Genomic DNA, 24,495 nt, shown 5'->3' with positions numbered 1-24,495 from the left:
CAGACGGAGGAAAGAAACTAGGAGCGAGAGGCACTAGAGAAATATGGTTGGTTAGAATAGATATTTCTGCCTGTCATTTTGTTAAGAGTTTCTTTATGGCTTTATTGGTCCAGATGAAACAATTCTTAAGTCATTATTTTCTGACTCTTGTGCTCTAGGGAAATTGCTTTTGGGGGTCATAAAACATAACGTATTTTTACATTTTAATGTGAGGAAAACCAAGTTCAAAGAAAGGATCTAGTACTTAGAGGAACTTTTGGGCAAGGAAAAAAAACTGTAGTGGTATTCCACAAGGACATAGAAAAGGTTCTTGGACCAGATGTGACCTGTTGCCCATTTCTACAAATAAACTTTTATTGGAAGGAGCCTCATGCATTCTTTTATGTATTATCTATGTCAGCTTTTGCACCACAGTGTAGAGTTGAGTAGCTACAAAAGAGATGTGTGGCTCTTGAAGCTTTAAAATACTTACTACCCGACCCCCCACGGAGAAAGTTTGCTGACCCTTGAAATAGGATCAAGTATTGTTCTTTTTCCACTTTATTTGGAAGGTTATTTTGGAAAAGTTAAGAGATTGTCCTTAGAATAAAAGTAAAAATTAGTATTTATTATGCTAGATTTTAAAAATAACTTCATTCGGGATCCCTGTGTGGCGCAGCGGTTTGGCGCCTGCCTTTGGCCCAGGGCACGATCCTGGAGACCCGGGATCGAATCCCATGTCGGGCTCCCAGTGCATGGAGCCTGCTTCTCCCTCTGCCTGTGTCTCTGCCTCTCTCTCTCTCTCTCTCTCTCTCTCTGTGACTATCATAAACAAAACAAAACAAACAAACAAACAAAAACTTCATTCTGTTCTTCTGTAGTATCAGTCCTTTTTATATTCTAGCTCTCGTGCAAAGATCACAGGAGTTTGAATGAAGGGGACAGAGGCAGACTAAAAAGTAACCTAGATTATTAATCATGGGAGAAATGAATATCATAAAGCAAAAGCTTTAGACTTGATACTATTAGAGATCATTTGCTTCTACCTTTCATCTTTTTACAACTTTTTATTGAAATATAATCTGTATTGAATTTATGTACAAATATATAAATCAACATCACACAGTTTGAAACCTATCCAAAATTGAACACACATAACCAATAGCCAGAGCCCTTTCTCATACCTTTTCTAGTTAGTTACTAACACCCAAATAAGAGTTGGCAACTGTCCTGACTTCTAATACCACACGTTAATATTGCCTGTCTTTATACTTTATATAAGTGGAATAATAACTGTATATTCTTGTCTAGGCTCTTAGGCCCAACATTATGTTTACTGTGTGCTTGTAGTTCATTCATTTTCATGGTTGTATATATTCCATTTTGTGAATATACTAGTTTACTTATTTGTTCTATTGTTGACAGGCATTAGGGTAAACTTCCAGTGTGGCACTATTAAAAATAGTGCTGTTGTGAATATTTCTGTTCATGTATTTTAAACGAAATGTATGTATCGAGGAGTGGAATTGCTGGGTCATGGGGTATCCATACTTCCAGCATTTAATGCTAAACAATTTTCCAAAGCAGATGTTCCATTAGCAGTATATGAGAGTTCCAGTTACTGCACATCCTTGTCATTTTGGCTTTTTTATCATAGTTACCTTCCTTTGATTACTTAAGTGAAAAAAATGAGACTCAGATAAGTGAAGTTGTCTGTCCAAGACCAGGCTTAGTTCTAAGAGTACAAGTCTTTACAGTTCAGAATTAAGCACTTTTTTTCTCTCTTTAACTGGTAGGAACTTGGGATGCCTGGGTGGCTCAGCAGTTGAGCATCTGCCTTTGGCTCAGGACGTGATCCCAGAGTCCTGGGATTGAGTCACACATAGGGCTCACAGGGATCCTGCTTCTTTCTCCCTCTGCGTATGTCTCTGCCTCTCTCTCTGTGTGTCTCTCATGAATGAATAAATAAAATCTTAAAAAAAAACAACTGGTAGAGACTTGTGCAAAAGAAAACCAAAGTCAGATTTTATATATATATAAAAGAAGATTATAAAGCAGCAATCTGTTTTTGCTTAATCTGATTTTATTTTTTTATTTAAAGATTTTATTTATTTATTCATGAGACACATAGAGAGAGGCAGAGACACAGACAGAGGAGAAGCAGGCTCCATCCAGGAAGCCCGATGTGGGACTTGATCCCAGGACTCCAGGATCACACCCCCTGGGCCGAAGGCAGGCGCCAAACTGCTGAGCCAGCCACCCAGGGATCCCCTGTTTAATCTGATTTTAAAATAGTTTTTGGACACTAGATTCAGGGTCAGTGAACAATAATGATTTAAACACACAGCTAGGGGTGCCTGGATGGTTCAGTCAATTAAGTTGTCTGCCTTTGGCTTAGGTCATTATTCCAGGATTCCGAGATCAAGCTCCATATTGGGCTCCCTGCTTCTCCCTTCTCCCACTCTCCCTGCTTGTGTGTGCTGCATGCGCGCGTGTGCGCGTGCTCTCTCTCTGTGTGTGTGTATATATATATAGATATATAGATATATAGATATATAGATATATAGATATAAATAGCTCTATCAAATAAATAATAAAATCTTTAAAAAAAACACACAGCTAGGACATACTTTTAAATTCTTATCTATCTACTAAAACATTGTAGATTTTTAGATTAATATTATCAAGCTAATTTTATTTTATTTTTTTAAGGATTTTATTTATTTATTCATGGGAGACACAGAGAGAGAGAGGCAGAGACACAGGCAGAGAGAGAAGCAGGCTCCATGCAGAGAGCCTGACATGGGACTTGATCCCCTGTCTCCAGGATCACACCCCAGGCTGCAGGCATCACTAAATCACTACGCTATCAGGGCTGCCCTATCAAGTTAATTTTAAAAGAAGCCATTTGAAGGTGACTTTTTATGTGCACTCTGGTCCCAACATTATGGCCAGAGGAATAGCAGAGTCACCAAGAATAATTTGGAGATTGCCAAGGACTTGTTTTAAAGTGTTTTCAAGTCTGACTGAGAACTCTGATATTGTGGGGTATGGGGCATGGGAGAGGGGGAATTAAAAAAATAAGCCATTTATTTTTGAAGTCCTAGTTAGAATAGGAATATCTTACTTTAGCTTTAGCTACCCTTCTATAATGAAATTTAAATGCCTTTAAACGTTGTACTTAGTATAACCCAGTGGGAGGGTTCTGAGCTTTAAGGGCTTTCTTTGTTCTTATTAATTTGAGATGACCTTTATTAAGAAGTAGAAAATCCCAATATTTGGCTTTTGAGGAAGAAAAACTTAAAATTTGTTTTTTAACCCTGAAAAACAAGAAGAAAAAGTTGATGTTTAGAAATCAAAATGAGGGGCACTTGGGTGACTCAGTCAGTTAAATGTCTGATTCTTGGTCTCATCTCAGGTCATGATCTCACACTCATGAGATCGAAGCCAAGATGGAGCTAGTAGCAGGCAGGGAGTTCACTTCCCCTCCTCTCTCCCTTTCTCCCTTTGCCCCTTCCTTCTCTCCTTGCACACTCTCTCAAATAAGTAAATCTTCTTTAAAAATGAAAATTACAATTAGATATTTTAGTGACTATATGAAAAGCCAGATATAGTGTTATATAGTGCTTTTTTTTTTTTTGAGTCAAAAGGCTTTTTAATTTTTATTATTACTTTTTTAAGTTTGTATTTTAATCACCAGGTACTCTTCACAACAAGTGCACTCACTAATCCCCATCCCCTATTTCACCCATTTCCCTACCACCTCCTCTGTGGTAACCATCAGTTTGTTTTCTATAGTTAAGAGTCTGTTTCTTGATTTGTCTCTCTCTCCTTTTTGTTCATTTGCTTTGTTTCTTAAATTCCACGTATGAGTGAAATCATGTGGCTTTTATCTTTCTCTGTCATATTTTATTTAGCATCAATGGATTCACTGCTTTCCATATCTTGGCTATTATAAATAATGTATATAGTGCTTTTTTTTTTAACAACAACAACAACAAATAACCAATTGTAGAAAAGTACAGATAAGCAAAAAGAGGAAAATAAATACTAAGTGATATTCCCACCATCAAGATGTAAATAGCAACACTTGGGGTCTGTCCTTCCAAATTTCTTGCTATATATTTGGGGGGAAAGCCAGTAAAGAAACTGGTCATCCTACTAGCTTATTTAAACAAACAAAAGATGATGATTAGTAGGGATATTGTTTTAGAAACTTTTAATTCCTTTAATAGTATTAGATAAAACCTTTCTATATATTCTTCATCCGATAAGATCATAATGTTTTATGATCAAGCAGTCTACCATTGTTGGGCGTGATTGTTATAATCAACCTTCATACACACACATGTGCACACACCTTACTGCATTTGTCTCATTATTTCCTTAGAAGAAATTACTTTAGGTGAAATTACTGAATCAAAGCACCTAATCTTACAAGACTTTAGAACTGCTATTTATTCAATCAGTAAAAACTTACTGATTTCCAACTATGTGACAGTGCTACTCTAGGCACTGAAGATACAAGAGGAAGCCAAGTGAACAAAATAAAGTTCTTGCTGTCAGAAATTTGTTAGGAGGGCAGATTCAATGAGATAATAAATAAGTAAATCAATAAATTAATAAGATAATTTCAAATAGTTAAAATAACTGTGAGATAAGACAAATTGAAGAAATTGCTGGGGTTCAGATATAGACTAAACAGGAAATCCTTCACTGTAGAAATTATGTTTGAGTTACTATTTGAATAACAAGAAGAACCAGGCATGGGAAAATCTGGGGGAGAACATCTCAGGCTGAGGAAGCATACAGGCAAAGACTTAAAGCAGGAGCAGCTTTGACGTGTTGCGAGCATAAAGTCTCAGAGTGGCTGGAACTCAGTTCGCAATGGAAAGAGTATTGCAATGAGATCAAAGAGGTAGGGAAGGACCATAGTCAGAAGCCTTAGATTTTATACCAAGTGCAAAAGGTTTGAAACATTGGAGATTTTATGTAATGGAGTGATATCTGATTTACATGATTTAGAGAATCATTTTGGCTGCTCTGTGAAGAACAGATTAGGGATGTAAGTATTTGAAAAGACAAAAATGGAAACCAGGGGACAAATGGAAGCTTTGCCATAATCCCAGAAACATATCATTGTGCTTTGTCCTAAGGTAGTATCGATGAAGGTAATGAAGAGTGGATGGAGAAGGGCTATCTTTTAACTTACAGATGGATTGGTTATGGTAGGTGAGAGAAAGGAAGGCTTCAAGGATAACTGGTAGCGGGCAGCCTGGGTGACTTAGTGGTTTAGCGCCGCCTTCAGCCCAGGGCGTGATCCTGGAGACCCGGGCTCAAGTCCCATGTTGGGCTCCCTGCATGGAGCCTGCTTCTCCCTCTGCCTGTGTCTCTGCCTCTTTTTCTCTGTGTGCCGCTCATGAATAAATAAATAAAATCTTTTAAAAAAAAAAAAGGATAACTGGTACTTTTTTTGTCAGAGCAACTGGGTAGAGAGTAGTGCATTTACTTTGAAGGTGAAGAGAGACAAATAGGTCTAAAAGTGGCAATCAAATTGGCCATGTTAAGTTAATACACCTAATAGACATTACCTGGAGATACCTAGTAGGCAGTAAGGTATTTATTTATTCATGAGAAACAGAGAGACAGAGACATAGACAGAGGGGGAAGCAGGCTCCCTGTAGGGAGCCCAATGCAGGACTCGATCCCCAGACCCAGGATCATACCCTGAGCCAAAGGCAGACACTCAACCGCTGAGCCACCCAGGGGTCCCAGTCATTTATATTTCTTTACTGAAATCCCAGTTTATATTCTTTCACCATTATTCAGGTCCTCTGGTTTGTAAAAGCTATCTATAATAAGTATTATTAATCTTTTGTCCAATATAATTATAATTTTTCCCTCCACCTTAACATTTATTTTTATTTTTTATTTTTATTTATTTATTTTTATTTATGATAGTCACAGAGAGAGAGAGAGAGAGAGAGGCAGAGACATAGGCAGAGGGAGAAGCAGGCTCCATGCACCGGGAGCCCGATGTGAGATTCGATCCCGGGTCTCCAGGATCACACCCTGGGCCAAAAGCAGGCGCTAAACTGCTGCGCCACCCAGGGATCCCTTATTTTTAATTTTAATGGTACTTTTTGACATTGAAGAAATATCTAAATTGTATTATGATTTTTTTTTTTGTTTTTGCTTTTGTTTGTATCCTTTAAAAGATCTTTTCAACCTTAGATTAGGAAATATTCCAGCTATAAATTCTTTTAGTTCTTAGGTGATTTCAGTTTTGCATCATTAATCTATTTAAGGTTTTATTTTGACTCATAATGTAAATAATAAACTCATTTTCCCCAAAAAAATAACTAGCTCTAAGTTCACTATCATTTATTAAATAATCTGTCTTTTTTTACCAGCCAAATCTGAGTAGTTTGAGCATCAAAATGAATAACTGTAATTCATTAGGTCACTTTGAGTTCCTAGAAAGCTGTGAATTCATAATACTAAAAATAAAACAAGCATAACATGGAAAAAATAAGCAAAGCAAAACTCATTGAACATCATTGTACATTTTTACAAAATCAATTCATTATTCTGAAATTTGATCATTGAAAAAACTTGGAAACAAAAGCATTTATCCTGCGTTTCCAGTATGTACTATATTTATATTCATGGAAACCAAATTCTTGATGCTGAAAGACATTCTTGCTGAAATTTGGTTGTGAAGTTTAACTGTGCTAAGATTTAAATTTATTTATTTATTATTTTGCTTTGAGTTTTTTTCAAGAATGCTTTAAATTGAACTGCCCTGTTAGAACATCATATGTCCAAGCCAGGTTTAAATTTTTTCATCTTCTTACTTATTCCGTATGTTAAAATCCTACATAGAGTATAATACATTGTACTTATGTTTGTTATATTGTTCTTTTATTTGTTTTGTTTTTAATTGCCTTTTCAGCAATATCCTGGTATGAACCAGCTGTCCTCTAGTCTGGGAGGACTGAGTCTGCAGAGTTCTCCACAGCCAGAAAGTCTGAGACCTGTAAACCTCACTCAGGAGAGGAATATTTTACCCATGACTCCTGTTTGGCCTCCTGTACCTAACTTGAATTTAGACCTCAAAAAATTAAACTGTAGCCCAGAGTAAGTATTTATTTTATGATCTTTAGTAAATAATAAACTTTGTCAGAAATGTTGTTTGACTTTCAAAACTAATGAAAGTGGTAGGATATTAATTCCTTGATTAGAAGTTTTGTTAATTGGGACTTTTCTATTTTACTTTGTTCAGAAGTTCTAGCTTTAAAATTCCTTTAGGTCCTGTTCCTGTCTCCGCCTCTGTCTCCCATCAATCCTATTCCCTATCACCTAATACAAGGGAAATTTTTTCTTTTTTTTTTTTTTAATTTTTTTTTTTTTAATTTTTATTTATGATAGTCACACAGAGAGAGAGAGAGGCAGAGATACAGGCAGAGGGAGAAGCAGGCTCCATGCACCGGGAGCCTGACGTGGGATTCGATCCCAGGTCTCCAGGATCGTGCCCTGGGCCAAAGGCAGGCGCCAAACCGCTGCGCCACCCAGGGATCCCCTGGGAAATTTTTTTTTCTATTTGAGTGAAGGATTTCAGGTACCCAGATCTAACTGTATTTTTCTTAAATTTCTTAAAATTCTTAAAATTCACCTGGGGCACCTGGGTGGCTCAGTGGTTGAAAATCTGCCTTCAGCTCAGGTTATGATCCCAGGGTCCTGGGATCGAGTTCCTCATCAGGCTCCCCACAAGGAGCCTGCTTTTCCCTCTGCCTTGTGTCTCTGCTTCACTCTCTGTGTCTCTCATGAATAAATACATAAAATCTTTAAAAAAATTCTTTTTCCTTTTCACCAGTAATAATTTCAGATAGATGTCTTTTAAATAAGGTGAAATCTTTAAAAATGTATGTCCTTTCATCTTTGCTTGAAAAGGACACAGACTTCATTTATGTAATCCCAAGAATAGGTTTAAATGTTCTTTCTTTTCTCACTTAGCATAAAATGAGAAGACCTTTATCCCCAGGCTGATTTATCTAGCCTAAATTTAAATTTGAATTTCCTTTATTGAATATTTCCTTACCTCATAGAGAAGTTTAGCTGACAGTTTGCATCTGGTGGCCACCAAGCCCTGGGTATCCTTTGGTAGATGAGCTAGCTCTGTAGCTCTGTCATGCACCTCATAGCACCTTCAAAACTAAGAGTTCCCCATTGTTGTTCACTTTCAGTACTTCTTTCTCCTAAGAGTACGATATTCCTCTGCACCCAGCTGCTTCTTAGAAAACATCTTTCTGCTCCTGAAATCTCTCTTCCTCATAAACTTTTTTTTTTTAATTTTTATTTATTTATGATAGTCACAGAGAGAGAGAGAGAGAGGCAGAGACATAGGCAGAGGGAGAAGCAGGCTCCATGCACCGGGAGCCCAACGTGGGATTCGATCCCGGGACTCCAGGATCGCGCCCTTGGCCAAAGGCAGGCGCTAAACCGCTGCGCCACCCAGGGATCCCTCTCTTCCTCATAAAGTAAACTCCAATTCACAGAACATTTGTCTTTTCCCTTGCATTAGGAGAATTGGTGTTCCTCTTTACAGCCAGTATTTTCTTTTGTTAAGGCAATAGTGTTTTAGCTTTCTAAAAAACTGTAAGCTGCTCTTTTTTCAATCAAAATCTTAAGGAGATTTCCAATACAGAAAACAGAGCTGCTCCAAGGATTCCCCCTTTTCTGCCACATGCTACCGCCAACTTCCCATTAGTACGTAAGGCAGTGTCGATATCATTGCCGTAAAAATGTACAGTCATTGATCCTAGGATGAAAACTGCTGCCCATTCCTGTGACTATAAGTTGCTGTGAGGTCTATAAGTGTGTGGATTTGGGCCTTCTATTATGAAAGATTAAGCACTCCTTAAGTAGTTGAATCTAGTGTGTGTATTTGTATGAAGAGATCTCGAGGTAGGGGATGGTGTATGTTTCTACTCAGTTTTGTTTTTTTTTGTGAAAACCTCTCTCATCAAAATAGCAATGCAGATTATTTAAGAGTGTAGATAGTTGAAAAGACTCAGGTTCTTACCACATTTCCATTGATAAGTAGCTATTAGACTGCAAATTTCTTTACCAAATTTTCTCAAATTTTCAATATTGTCAACTGTTAAACAAGAATAATAATTGTGACTCCATATAAAGATATATCACTTATTCAATAAATGTTTACTGAATGCCTTCTTAAGTTAAGGACCAAGCACTGTTTCTTTCTAGATGCTGGGATTGAAGCAGTAAATAAATGGAGTTCCCAATCTCTTGCAACCTTTATTCTATTAGTGAGGACATACTATGAACAGTCAAAAGCCATAAGTTGAGGACCATCTGTATAATGTAATGTCAGAATATTACTTTGAAGTAGGGAGCAGTAAGGGTGGAGGTTGGCTGTTTTCAATTTGAGGAATCAAGAGAGGTTTTCCCAAGGAGTTAACATTTGAGTAGAGATCTGAATGAAGAGTGAGAGCAAACCACGTGACTCTGGGAAGCAAGTATACCAAGATACATGACCAACAAACTCAGAAGTCCTGAAGCAGGTATCACCTTAGTGTGTTCAAGGAACAATACCAGCCTAGGTATCTGGATATCTCTACCTATGAGCTGCTCTTCTTAAAATTCCTTTCCTGATTTCTATTATTTCTTCTTACGTCTTTGATTGCTCCTTTATTGATTCGAATGTCTCCTGACCTTAACTTACAACTTAGTAAGTTATAAACACTTCTCTAAGAGAAGAGTGCTAGGATGATACAGGACAAAATGATCACTGATCTCAAGTGGAAAAGACAGACAAGGTACACAACCAACTAAAGCAAAGCAGACTAATGATGCCATAGAAGCATAAACTGATGGCAGAGCACAAAGGAAGACATTATTTCTTCCGACTTGTGATTTGAGGGAAGGGTGATTTCAGAAGAAATGATAATTTTGATGAGTCTCATAGTAAAAGACTCATCAAAGGAGTTTCAGCAGGTGAAAAATGGGTAGTAAAGCAGGAGCAGCATTATTGAAGATACAAAGGTATTCCTGTTCACTTGTGTTTTCTACTCCTTTCTATTCATGTTCTACATGCTGGTCATAGTATTTTTTTCCATAGGTGTCCTACTTTTCCATTGTGAAAATGTTGAATCCATAATTCAGGTCTTTTGACCTGTATTGCATATGCCTGCTTAGAGTAATTTGGTTCTTCCCAGTTATAGTTATATAACATACCCAAATGATTTTAATTTATGCCCTTAAATTATTTTAATTATCTACCACTATCTATAGTGTGTATATATACATATATATATTTTTTTGATAGCTAATAGTCCATGTTGTCTGTATTTTTTGCAGTTCATTTCGGTGTACTTTGACAAATATTCCGCAGACACAGGCTTTACTGAATAAAGCTAAGCTTCCTTTAGGATTGTTGTTACATCCCTTCAGAGACCTGACGGTAAAGTAACATATTTTAAAATACTTATGGATACTAACATGTGTTTATGTGCACAGTATTTTGATTGTATATTTTCTTGAAAACTTTTTCATCTTTTATTTTTTAAGTTAGAAATAATCATTTTTGTCAAATTCAACTCAGCAAACATTTTCTAACTCCCTGCTTTGTGACAGGCCCTAACTAATAAATAAGTACTGATAAATACAGGAATAACTAATCACTGACCTTGCCACTCAGATATTGATACCTAACAGGGGACAAAGATGTAAAAACAAATAACTGTGATACAGGATAACTCCTATATATAACTTACCAAATTCTGCAAGGTATTTAGGCAGTGAGTACAATATAGGAAGTGATTCCCTCTGGGTGCAGAAGCAGAAGTATGCTATGAGTGATGAGGTCTGAGCTGGACTTTGAAAGATTAGTAGTTTTGGAAGTTGGAAAGGGCATAGCAGATAAGCTCTGGGAGTCCTTTATTAAATATAAAGGTAGCACCAACAATGAAATCCAGTTTAGGTGGGGGGAATCTGCGTTGGTTCTTAACTGTATGAAACAAATGACCTTTGTAATAGTCACTCCAAATGTTTCAGGTCTTTTGAATTAAAACATTACTTAAGTTTCCACAGTCTTTTTGTTTAATATTAAGCTTGCTGGCTTTTTACATATAGTTCTGGTATCTTATGCAAATAACGTTGTCTTTAAAATTTCTAAACTAAAAAAAATAAATAAATAAAATAAAATAAAATTTCTAAACTTCAGTAATTGAATTTCTCTGAATACATTTTATTTATACATATAAGTTGAATTTCTCCCTCAATTTTTTTTCTCTCTCAGATTTTTTAACCACTGTGGTTTTCTACCCTTCTTGTTACTGCTGAGTTTTTTTGCTCTCATTTATCCAAAAAAAAAAAAGTGTATTAAGTATCCTTTATGCTAGATGCTGAGGATACAAATACAAAGGTCAATAAGCTTCTTCATGGAGCTAACTTTCGTACAAGCTAGGATGCATAGAAAGGAGCAGAGTAGATAGAAAATAAAATGATTATAGTATGCAATAAATACCTTGAATTCATTCACTCAGTAAATACTGTTTAATCACTTAAAATACTAATTCAGCCATTAGTAAACCAAAATAGCTAATTTCCCATATACGTAGGTGAGAATTTTTGTCTAAAACAGATGCCATATATGATACTTTCTGGAAGTGATACACACTAAATTGGCAACACTGACTTCCTCTGTGCTGTACAATTCTGGGTAATTCTTTACTTTCTCTTCAGTTCATTGTATTTCCTGATTCTTTTCCTAAGTGTTATGTCATTTACTTTTTTAATAAAAACTATGTATGTGAAAGAAATTAAATACAAACATAAATATTTATGTAGAGATGGGGGGGAGCCAGAAGGAAATATACTAAAATGTTATCAGGGAGATAGAATAATATGTGATTTCTTAGTGTTTTTTCATATTTTCTAAATTTCATAAAATGAAGTTCCTTTCCCAAACCTTTTCTTTCCTTTTCTTTTTTTTTTATGCAGTCTGAAACAGATTTATAGGTTTATTTTTATATAACATAATTTGTAATCTTTATCCCCTCAACACTTTTGAAAAGATCACTAAAATTAATTTCAGTGGTCTCTTTTTTGTTAAGTTTAGCACCATAACATTCTCACTCTCTTAAAAAATAACTCATTTAAAATTAGGTGAAGCTTCTGCCTTTCATCATCCTAAACCATGGCACACACACACAAATTTTTTTCATGTATTTCTTTTAAAAGGCTCATTATGCTTAGTTTCTTGTGGCCTCGGTCCCCATCAAGACTGCTGTGGCTGCCTAGTGAGCAGTGCCTTATGCTCTAGTGCCAGATGCTGTCAGGCAGCAAAGACAAAGACATTTTTATGTGGTATATGCTTCTTTCTCACTGGTATTTCTTGAGTCCAGCTGATGAGCTCTGAGGTATATTCTTTTCTTGGCCAACCAGGCTTTTCTTATCAGCTAGTAACTTTTATTACATTTGGTTTGGCTTTGTTTTGGTGTTATCTTATGATTTGTAACAAAGAGGAAGAAACCTTGATAGATAGCTGCTTGAGTTGCTCAGCACATCACTAGATTTTATTAAAATGCTTCAATTTCAAAACACTTTTATGATTTCTGTTCCATATATGGAGCAGAGCAGTATGTGTTCCAATTTTTCCCTGAGGTGCTTTTTCTGCTACAGCATCTTTATTTTACTTCCTAGCAATTACCAGTGATAACATCAAATACCATTGTGAGGTGCCGATCTTGTCGAACGTATATCAACCCTTTTGTATCCTTCATTGATCAACGTAGATGGAAATGCAATTTGTGCTATAGAGTTAATGACGGTGAGTTTCAGATTCTTAAAATAAGTGTTTAATATTTCAAACATTTTGACATTTTTTTCATTATCTGGTCTCTCTCTTCATTGCTTTAAAAACTTTCAAAAAAAACCCACAAAACTTTCATGCCATTTTTAATGGAGAATATATAGGCAAGGGACCCTTCTTCTTGGCTGGCCAGGGTCTGATTGATAATGAGGAGAGTGACATAAGGGCGAAGTAAAAAAATATTCACGAAACAAACAGTGAAGGTCATGTAAAGTAATTGTGCCATGTCTGTTATCCCCGTTAGTCATTTCTTAGGTCCTCCTAGTATAATTCCTTTCAAATTTGTGTTTCTGTCTTGATTTTTTTCCATGTCATGTGATATAGTAAATAGGATGTAAGCCTAAGCAGCAAGGTTACCTGTGTCCTGGTTTCCTCACCTGATTTCACAATATATGTTTTTTTATCTTGACATATTTTTTTATTTTTTTAAAGATTTTATTTATTTATTTATTTATTTATTTATTTATTTATTTATTTATGAGAGACACGGAGAGAGAGAGAGAGAGAGAGAGGCAGAGACACAGGCAGAGGAAGAAGCAGGCTCCATGCAGGGAGCCCAATGTAGGACTCGATTCTGGGTCTCCAGGATCACTCCCTGGGCCAAAGGCAGGCGCTAAACTGCTGAGCCACCCAGGCTGCCCATTGACATATTTTTTAAAGAGAATTTTTATTATTAGATGTTCACAGAACTGTTGTAAACCTTATGTAAATATTGATGATAAAGGTATCATCAATATTTCTTGGTATGCATGTCTTGTTTAGTTACAAATTGTGTTACTAAATTTGTACTGGATTTCTAATTCTTGTCTAGTTCCTGAAGAATTTATGTATAATCCCGTTACTCGATCTTATGGAGAGCCTCATAAACGACCAGAAGTTCAGAATTCAACTGTGGAGTTCATTGCTTCTTCAGATTACATGGTAACTACTAACTACTCAGTGTAAAAATTAGTCATGGGATATTACTGTGTTGGTCATTTATAATTTGCTGTTCAGTGAATTCTTGCAAAATTTTGAATTACCCCAGTATGAATTTTTTTTTAAATAATGCTGAAAGTTAATACTTAACAATTAGAAAACTCTTTATAAGGTTTGCTTGATGTCCTAGAAAAATGCTGTTTTGTCACTAAGAAACAATAGTGTTTTGTGATAAACACTAACATTTACAATTTCTTGCCATTTTTATTTGATTGTTAGTATGAAGTGAACATGAATATCCTTGTACCATTTAATATTTAAGACCTTCAAACAGAAAAGTTCATGTTTTTGCCAAAAACTGCAGTTTTCAGGCTCTCTTTAAGAGACATCACTGTCTTACTCATTCACCCAGTACAGATAGCAAGATAAATGGATAGTGACTTCACTTGAATTTTTCTCTTTCCAGTTCATCACGAAATTTGGCCTTTTCTTTTAATTGTACTAATTCCAAGATCTCATTTTTCTTTCCCATATATAAAAATAAATTCTTAGCTTGAGTTCTGCTCATCTTCTTTATCATATCTACTCATTTTAAATGTTTATAATAACCTACATTTCCTTAGTATCCTCATTACTAATCTTTGTTGTCTGCAAAAATGTAAGGTGTTGCTAGTGGGGAAGGGTGAACAGAGATAGCTGATGTGTATTAAATTCCTGTTGTCTGGCCTATTTCTTTTCTTTTTTTTTTTTTTTTGTAATTTTTATGGTCCTTAGTGTCCACTTTAGCATCTGCCCACTTAACTACTATTTTGTCTGTTTCCATATTAACTATAGTAAACTTTCTCTTGGGAGTAAACTCCCAACTTCTTACTTTCTTTACAACTTACATTCCCAACTCTGTTCTGGCTCCTTAGGATCTTAATCTAATTGAAGTGGTGAAAGAAGTTAATCTATAATTTTTGCATATGACCCATGTGATCCTTGGTTCGCATATTAAGAAAAAAAAGATTTTATATATTCTTTCAACTGTCTATAACAGTAATTTTCCAGCATACTTCAAAAAAGAGATAATAGTATAGTGAGCTATTATTTACCCATCACTGAACTTCAAGAGTTGTCAGCATTTTTCTAAATATATTTCATCTATCCCCAGTCCACTCCAGTGCCTCCTCCCCTTTCCCACCCTGGAGTTTATTAAATACTGATTACAGCATATCATATCATTTAACCTATAAATACTTCAGTATACATCTCTAGCAGATAATGACTTAACATACTTAGAATACCATCATGAGGATTTTCTTTATACCTAGCACTTAACCCTTGGGATTTATCCATCACCAGGCAACCCAACAGCTAGTACTAATAGCTAATACTATTAGTTGTCAGATTTTAAAAAATAAATATAAAATACAATGTTTTTTGGAGTAGGGAAAGGATATAGAGGTTTATGTTAAATAACAAATAAATTCATTTTTTCTTTAAAAGATATCTCAATCAACACTCTTATCAGGAAAACGTTTAGCCCATCCATTTAACCATCACTGTGTAACAACTGCCCTTTTTTTTTTTTTTTTTTTTTTTGAGAGAGAGAGAGAGCGTGCACATGAGCAGGGGTGGGTGGGAGGTTGGGGGATGGAGAGCAGACAGAGAGCGAGAGAAGATAATTTTAAATAGGCTCCATGCCCAGCACAGAGCTTGATGCTGGGCTGGATCTCATAACCTGAGCCAAAATCAGGAGTGGACGCTTAACCAACTGAATCACCTAAGCACCCCTAACAACTGCCTTATTATATTTAATTCATAACCAACTGAATAAGAAAAAAAGTTAAAGGAATGTCATTTTAACACATAAGATCTTATAAAATGTCGATTCTCAATTTGTGTATTTTGTGTGTCTACTCAGTAAATACCCAGTAGTAATAATGTTATAAAGAGAGTAAATTGTGCCTACTAAATAAATTGCATTATTTTCATTCTTTTCAGCTTCGTCCTCCTCAACCTGCAGTTTACTTGTTTGTTTTAGATGTGTCTCATAATGCAGTGGAAGCTGGATATTTGACAATTTTGTGCCAGTCATTATTAGAAAATCTAGACAAGTAAGAGATCTTTTTTATTTGTTGTGTGTATGTGTACAAATAATAAATGTGAAATGTTCATTAACAATTTATGGAGTTAGTTTTGATTATAGTTTGACTTTACTTATCTCTCACTGCAAGAGTACTTCTTGTCCACCTCAGACTAAGGATCCTGCTACTTTGATTACTATGATTTATGACTTAGTATCTGATTCGTAAGACTGTGTTTAATATTTGCTAAGGGATTTAGATGTTATCTCTTACTCTGACTTAGCAGATCTGAGCACTAGCCAGGGCATCAAGGATCTGGATGAGAGAAATCTAGCTGAAATATATGCCTGAGCAAGGAGTTTTTCCAATTAATTTTGAATGTCCTAATGGGATAATGAGCCAGATAAAGGGAAAGAAGGAATTGATTTTGTGCTGAATATTTCAGGAAGCCAGAAACTGAACTCTTCGTTTTGACACATTGGTAATGAGCTGTATTGTGAAAGTGCAAATAGGATATAGGATAGATTGCTTATACTTGGCTCTAATTCCTCCCTAGTATTAGTCATGAAGGAGACCCTCAACTAGCTTTAAAAATGAGCCTTCCAAATCTCTGAAAAACAAAGTTGCTTGTATACTTCTTTTTTCTTTCTTTCTTTTTTTATTTCCAACACCCACAGAGATAAGACTTAAAGTTATTAATAAGATTGGCTCATACCTGCATTGGTTCTTGACATGCGTAGAAGAATAGGAGTGGTTATATATATAAATAATTTGTCTGAAGTACTCTTGCTGATTCCAAAAGGTTCTTTCCTATCTCCCATTTGAGTTTGAGAGTCCTTCCTCTCTTAAGTGCTATGCTAGCTTTCATCACAGTAGTCTGCATGTCTCTGATCTGAGCCTATAATAAGTGGATAACATTGAGATAAAAATATCCAGAGACATTAACTGATTTGCTTTTTGTTTCTGTTAGTAACTTAGAGTTTTCATATTTATATTCTTATTTGAAGCATTTTCCCTGTTTTTAGCCACAGATGCTTAATTCAGATATATCTTTAGCAGTGAGTAGCAATGGAAGACTCTGCAAAGAAATAGTTTTAAAACTGAAGAGACAACTTGCTGAAAAAGTATGAGGCTATAACCCTAGAAATAGGAGCCAGACCAATGAGTAACTACTTGTGAGATAAATAGACTATGCAAAACCAAAAAGATAAAATTAGGAATGGAGAGTCATTTAAAACATTGTACATATATTTGATTAAGCAGAAAAGAGAAGCATTAGGAAAGTAAAATGTTTTTGGAAAGGGCTATAGATACAATGTTGAGAAATGGGAGTTTGATGTGGAGCAATTCCAGCTCAACTCTGAATTTTAAGCTTGGAGTAGAGGAGATAAGTAGTCGCTGTTCCAATTAGAAACAAATGACCCTAATATTCATTGACCTTAGATATTTCAAAGAATTATCTGTAGAAACATAAATCTTGACCAGTATTGGTAAGCTAAATACCTGTGTAACTTGGTACATTCTGTTTTCTGAAATATTTTTTTTACTTGTTTGTAGACTGACTAGCCTGATCAGTCATGCATAAAAATAATAATGCTTCTTTTGATGTACACTATTTTGACATCCTATAATATTCAAAAATGTTTTTAAAACATTGCTAAAGTAATATTATATATATAAAATCATATTAACAGTAGTTAATAGAGTTGGTGGTACTTAGAAAAATACTTTTGTAAGATGAGGCATCCACTTTATCAATAAGGAGAACCCCATGGGCAATGAAATGACAATTTAATTAATTCTTTTTTGCCAAGGCATTGACTTTTGAATACTGAGTTTTAGCAGAAAACTTATAAAAGGTTGATGATAGATAAAATGTCTTAATGTTCTTAAATGTAGTTTTTATTTAAACCTTCTACATTAAAATCTGATTTACATTACATTGTCTTTTCTTGGAGAATACTCATTTGTCATTCTGCCTTTTACTGTTTAAACTAGATACACCATATTTGTAATACTGGACTAAAAATATGAGTAAACTTTTAGTTAAAGGAGTATGTTTTAAAAGAAGGGTAGCAAGGAATCTTTGAGATTTTTTTGTTCTGTTTTGAGAGAGAGAGAGGATGGAGGGGCAGAGAGAGAGAGAGAGAGAGAGAACGTGAAGGGGGTAGGGTGGAGGGGCAGAGGGAGTGAAAGAGAATCCCCAGGCAGGCTCTACATTTCTAGTGCAGAGCCCAACTCAGGGCTGGATCTCATGACTTTGAGATCATTGACCTGAGCCAAAATCAAGTGTCAGATGCCTAATTGAGCTACCCAGGCCCTAGAAATCTTTGATTATTTGATCATTTCCTTTTTGGAGCTTTTATTTATTTATTCATGAGAGACACAGGCAGAGACATAGGCAGAAGGAGAAGCAGGCTCCCTGCAGGGAGCCAGATGTGGGACTTGATCCCAGGACCCCGGGATCACGAGCCAAAGTCAGACGCTCAGCCACTGAGCCACCCAGGTGCCTCGGTTTTGGTTCATTATTTGAACATGGTTCATTGTTCTGAAATATTAGCTCTAGGGCAGTCCCAGTGGCTCAGCGGTTTAGTACTGCCTTCAGCCCAGGGCATGATCTTGGAGACCCAGGATCGGGTCCCATGTCAGGCTCCTTGCATGGAGCCTGCTTCTCCCTCTGCCTGTGTCTCTGCCTCTCTCTTTGTGTCTCTCATGAATAAATGAATAAAATCTTTTAAATATATATATATTAATATAATATATATATATATAAATATATATATATATTAGTTCTAAACATGTTGGTTTCATCTGAAAATGGGATGTTTTATCCTTGGTCTTCTCTGATGTATGTTGGTTTAGGGAAGAATAACTTTCTGTCCTCTATGAAAAAGCACGTGTAATTATTCTTAGACTTAGTTTACTATCTCATTATTTTTTTAAATAAAATATGTTACTGAACACTTTGAATTTGAAATTGTCCTTAGGCTTCCTGGAGATTCACGAACAAGAATAGGATTCATGACCTTCGATAGCACTATTCATTTCTACAATTTACAAGAAGGATTATCACAGCCTCAAATGTTGATTGTGTCTGATATAGATGGTAAGCAGTAAATAAAGTCTTTCTAAGTATAGATTTTGAGGCTACTTTGACAGTATATCCTGTCATATGATGTAAGGATAATTTGGTATACTTTGATATTTGTTTCAAAATACTTTCTTGGAAAAAAAAAATAATAGTTTCCTGGAAAATACTTCATTCTACGTTTTCTGTGCCTTTGTGTGTACTTACACATGTACACACACATGTGAAATATATGCAGAGTGTACATATGTATATGTACACATATACATATATATTTAATAAAGCAGTATTGTGGTACCCATCATACATATGGCCTGATAGAAACTAAGATTTTTAAATTGATGATATTCTTTTGACTTACCTGTTCATTAAAATATGTTTTTCCTTTAGATGTTTTTCTACCTACACCGGATAGCTTACTTGTGAATCTGTATGAAAGTAAAGAGGTGAGAGAGGTTTTTTCTTAAAGTATGAAAATATTTCTGTATCTCAAATGTTTACTAAAATCTTTAACATTTGTTTACTTGGTATATAAATACCGGATAAACAATGTACATAGCATATCTGTGGACTCGTTGGTTTACGGTCCCCCAAGATAGAGTGATATATATTATACTCTAGAACGTTTTAAAGAAGAAAATTGCCTTACATTCTCAGTAATTCACCTTTTAATCTTTGTTTCCCCAGCTTATAAAAGACTTATTGACTGCATTACCAAACATGTTCACCAATACGAGAGAAACACACAGTGCCCTTGGTCCTGCGCTTCAGGCTGCCTTTAAACTAATGTCTCCAACAGGTGGCCGTGTGTCTGTATTTCAGACACAATTACCTTCCTTGGGTGCAGGACTTCTGCAGTCCAGAGAAGATCCCAATCAGAGATCAAGCACAAAGGTATTGTATATTTGCTTTCTCTGTCATATTTAAAGATGGTGTTTTGTACCTTCATAGACTGTGTTTTGTACCTACATAGACTGTGATTCATTCTATGAATCTGTTCATTCTTCTATTTTTCTACTCTCATTAGTAGTAAAAAATCTGTTGAGAAAGTTTAATTGAATTAGCGTTTTAGGGGGATCCCTGGGTGACTCAGTGGTTTGGTGCCTGGCTTCGCCCCAGGGCGTGATCCTGGAGACCCAGGATTGAGTCCCACATTGGGCTTCCTGCATGGAGCCTGCTTTCTCCTTCTGCTTGTGTCTCTGCCTCTCTCTCTTTCTCTCTCTTTCTCTCTCTTCTCTCTCTCTGTCTCTCATAAATAAATAAAATCTTTTAAAAAATGAATTAGCGTTTTGGGTTGTTTTATGACTCAGTTTGCAAGTCGAATCCTTTCATTTTACAGATGAGGAAAACAGATTAAATTTGCCAAGGGTTAAATAACTAATTGTAAAAGATGTGACTTGATTTTTCTGGCTGGAGTGCTCTTTTTTTTTTTTTTTTTTCCTTAAAGATTTATTTATTTATTCATGAGAGACACAGACTGAGAGAGAGAAGCAGACATAGGCAGAGAGAGAAGCAGGATCGTCACAGGGAGCCTGAGGCAGGACTCCATCCTGGATCCCTGGATCAGGACCTGATCTGAAGGCAGGCACCCAACTGCTGAGCCACCCAGGTGTCCCAAATAAGCTTTCAAAAATAAAAATAAAAAACATGTTTTAGTAGATATCAAAGTACTTGATTTTTTAATTGCCTTCTAGCTCCTGATTAGTTGTGTCCAGTATTTACTCTGAGGCTGAATATTACTTGGGTTTTACATGAAGATTTTCTCAGAATATTTTAATCCCTCATTTCAAATAATAAATGAACTAGAATAATCATTTTTGTGTGTGTATAAGTTTTGTCTGACCTCAAGGAAATACTATCACAACTAATTATGAATTAAATAGTTTTAATAGTGCCATAAATATTTAGCCACATAATCAGTTTTTCCTTATTCCTAGAAGTGAAATTATTGTGTTAAAGAGTATAAACTTTATTTAAGTTATTAATGTATTTTACTTGGGTTTTTTATCAACTGTACTCTTAAGGACTCTCAAATCTTCTAGCCATCGTTAAGTATTACTGCTTTTTTTATTCTTTACCAATTTGTTAGAGAAAAATATTTTACTTTTTATAGAAACTGCATTTTTAAGTTACATATCAGAAAAAAATCTAATTTTAAAATAAATTGGGGCAAGTGTACATCAGGTACAGCTAGCATGCAGTTCATTAAGCCATTGCAGTCCATTATAAAATACTGATGGGTTTTATTTTTTTTTTAATTAATTTTTATTGGTGTTCAATTTACCAACATACAGAAAAACACCCAGTGCTCATCCCGTCAAGTGTCCGCCTCAGTGCCCGTCACCCATTCCCCTCCAACACCCGCCCTCCTCCCCTTCCACCACCCCTAGTTCGTTTCCCCGAGTTAGGAGTCTTTATGTTATGTCTCCCTTCCTGATATTTCCCAACATTTCTTTTCCCTTCCTTTATATTCCCTTTCACTATTATTTATATTCCCCAAATGAATGAGAACATACACTGTTTGTCCTTCTCCGATTGACTTACTTCACTCAGCATAATACCCTCCAGTTCCATCCACGTTGAAGCAAATGGTGGGTATTTGTCGTTTCTAATTGCTGAGTAATATTCCATTGTATACATAAACCACATCCTCTTTATCCATTCATCTTTCGATGGACACCGAGGCTCCTTCCACAGTTTGGCTATTGTGGCCATTGCTGCTAGAAACATCGGGGTGCAGGTGTCCCGACGTTTCATTGCATCTGAATCTTTGGGGTAAATCCCCAACAGTGCAATTGCTGGGTCATAGGGCAGGTCTATTTTTAACTCTTTGAGGAACCTCCACACAGTTTTCCAGAGTGTCTGCACCAGTTCACATTCCCACCAACAGTGCAAGAGGGTTCCCTTTTCTCCACATCCTCTCCAACATTTGTTGTTTCCTGCCTTGTTAATTTTCCCCATTCTCACTGGTGTGAGGTGGTATCTCATTGTGGTTTTGATTTGTATTTCCCTGATGGCAAGTGATGCAGAGCATTTTCTCATGTGCATGTTGGCCATGTCCATGTCTTCCTCTGTGAGATTTCTCTTCATGTCTTTTGCCCATTTCATGATTGGATTGTTTGTTTCTTTGGTGTTGAGTTTAATAAGTTCTTTATAGATTTTGGAAACTAGCCCTTTATCTGATATGTCATTTGCAAATATCTTCTCCCATTCTGTAGGTTGTCTTTTAGTTTTGTTGACTATATCCTTTGCTGTGCAAAAGCTTCTTATCTTGATGAAGTCCCAATAGTTCATTTTTGCTTTTGTTTCTTTTGCCTTTGTGGATGTATCTTGCAAGAAGTTACTATGGCCGAGCTCAAAAAGGGTGTTGCCTGTGTTCTCTTCTATGATTTTGATGGACTCTTGTCTCACATTTAGATCTCTCATCCATTTTGAGTTTATCTTTGTGTATGGTGAAAGAGAGTGGTCCAGTTTCATTCTTCTGCATGTGGATGTCCAATTTTCCCAGCACCATTTATTGAAGAGACTGTCTTTCTTCCAATGGATAGTCTTTCCTCCTTTATCGAATATTAGATGACCATACATTTCAGGGTCCACTTCTGGGTTCTCTATTCTGTTCCATTGATCTATGTGTCTGTTTTTGTGCCAGTACCACACTGTCTTGATGACCACAGCTTTGTAGTACAACCTGCAATCTGGCATTGTGATGCCCCCAGCTATGGTTTTCTTTTTTAAAATTCCCCTGGCTATTCGGGGTCTTTTCTGATTCCACACAAATCTTAAAATAATTTGTTCTAACTCTCTGAAGAAAGTCCATGGTATTTTGATAGGGATACTGATGGGTTTTAAACATAGGAAGGTAGTTATGTGAGGAAGCTAGTTATGTGTTACTGAAGTCTTTGATGCAGTTTTGTTTTGTTTTTCTCATTTAACTTTTAGAACTATTCTTTATCAGCCTGGGACTCAAAAAGTTAAATACCTGTTCTGATTTACATATTCATATCTGTGTGAACTCTAATGTACAAATCATACACTATGGTGTATGGAAGATTGAAACATTTTATTATGCAATGTAGCCTAGTAATTAAGAACTTGGAGCCTGGCTCTTGCATTTTTAACTCTTCTTTGGTGCCACCTTTTCAGTTCAAGTGTCCTTATACCAATAGAAAAAAACCTTCCTTAATCTATGACTCTTTCTCACATTGTTATAAACAGTATACAATAATGGTTAACATCACTCACTCTGGAGCCAGACATGTCAGGTTTATAGTCTAGCACTACTCAATAAATATGTAATTGGTTGTTACTTAATCTGTTTTTTGCTTCAGTTTCCTCATTTGTAAGATATATGTAACTTTAAGTTATATAAAACATTTCAAACAGTGCTTTGTAAGTGCTTTATAAATGTTAGCAATGATTATTATTCTTAAAAGATCTGGGCCAACTACCTAGACATTTACAAAGCTTCCTTAGTTTGATGGGTGGCCCCGGGTGGCTCAGCAGTTTAGCACCACCTTCAGCCCAGGGCTTGATCCTGGAGACCTGGGTTCGAGTCCCATGTCCGGCTCCCTGCATGGAACCTGTTTCTCTCTCTGCCTGTGTCTCTCTGCCTCTGTGTGTGTCTCTCAGTAATAAAATAAATAAAATCTTAAAAAAAAAAAAAAAGCTTTCTTAGTTCGAGAGAAGGACAATGGTTATCCTCTTCATTATTATAAGAGATGTAGAAATATGTGCATAGTGGAAGGTTTCTAGCTCTTACTTTATGACCTGTTGACTTAGGTTGTACAACATCTTGGCCCTGCAACTGATTTTTATAAGAAACTGGCTTTAGATTGCTCAGGGCAGCAGACTGCAGTGGATCTGTTCCTTTTAAGTTCACAGTATTCTGATCTTGCTTCTCTAGGTAAGGAGATAACCTCATGTTTATCCATTTACATAAATGTTTTTAGCATACAGTCAAATCTAAACTCTTTATTAAGAATTCTCAATATTTGGGGGGTAAAAAGCATGTGAATTATATAGATAATATATGTGAAAATGACCAGTAAATCGTAAAGCACTACACATCTAAAATGCTATTAGTATTTAAATCTAATTCCTTTATCATTCTGCTTTTTTTTTATCATTCTGCTTAATAATAAACCTTACCATATATTTACAAGTATATGTGTTTTCTCAGATTTCTATATTATCCTTATTTTGACAGCTTAGATTTTCTCATTGTGACAGTTTTTTTCATGACATACACTCTACTTTTGTTGGACAAGTAAGATATTACTGGATGTTATTACAAAACATTATAGAATATTGTTTCTGTAGCTAATATTTTTTCTATTTCTCTCTGAAGCTTGCATGTCCAAGTACTCTGCAGGGTGCATTTATTATTATCCATCTTTCCACTTTACTCACAATCCTTCACAAGCAGAAAAGTTACAAAAAGACCTAAAACGGTATCTCACAAGAAAAATTGGATTTGAAGCTGTTATGAGAATAAGGTGTACTAAAGGTATGAAATTATAAAGATTATGCTTTATATTATATAA

At 35.7% G+C, this 24,495-nt stretch overlaps 1 protein-coding gene across 2 annotated transcripts in view; it reads left to right on the top strand.

Annotated features, from left to right (window-relative positions):
• The window catches only part of SEC24B (SEC24 homolog B, COPII coat complex component), a 97,466-nt gene that overhangs the window by 58,457 nt on the left and 14,514 nt on the right, over positions 1 to 24,495 (top strand). For both annotated transcript variants that reach the window (XM_072755488.1, XM_072755489.1), the window contains 10 exons: positions 6,935 to 7,119; positions 10,363 to 10,465; positions 12,709 to 12,835; positions 13,689 to 13,798; positions 15,782 to 15,894; positions 18,852 to 18,970; positions 19,343 to 19,398; positions 19,640 to 19,846; positions 23,732 to 23,855; positions 24,300 to 24,458. In XM_072755488.1, the coding sequence (XP_072611589.1) occupies positions 6,935 to 7,119; positions 10,363 to 10,465; positions 12,709 to 12,835; positions 13,689 to 13,798; positions 15,782 to 15,894; positions 18,852 to 18,970; positions 19,343 to 19,398; positions 19,640 to 19,846; positions 23,732 to 23,855; positions 24,300 to 24,458 (1,303 nt within the window). The remainder of the gene's footprint in view (positions 1 to 6,934; positions 7,120 to 10,362; positions 10,466 to 12,708; positions 12,836 to 13,688; positions 13,799 to 15,781; positions 15,895 to 18,851; positions 18,971 to 19,342; positions 19,399 to 19,639; positions 19,847 to 23,731; positions 23,856 to 24,299; positions 24,459 to 24,495) is intronic.

This window comes from Vulpes vulpes, chromosome 4, assembly GCF_048418805.1.
Source record: "Vulpes vulpes isolate BD-2025 chromosome 4, VulVul3, whole genome shotgun sequence".
NCBI classification, from domain to species: Eukaryota; Metazoa; Chordata; class Mammalia; order Carnivora; family Canidae; genus Vulpes; species Vulpes vulpes.
The sequence above is the reverse complement of the archived record's forward strand: the minus strand, read 5'-3'. Positions and strand labels throughout refer to the sequence as shown.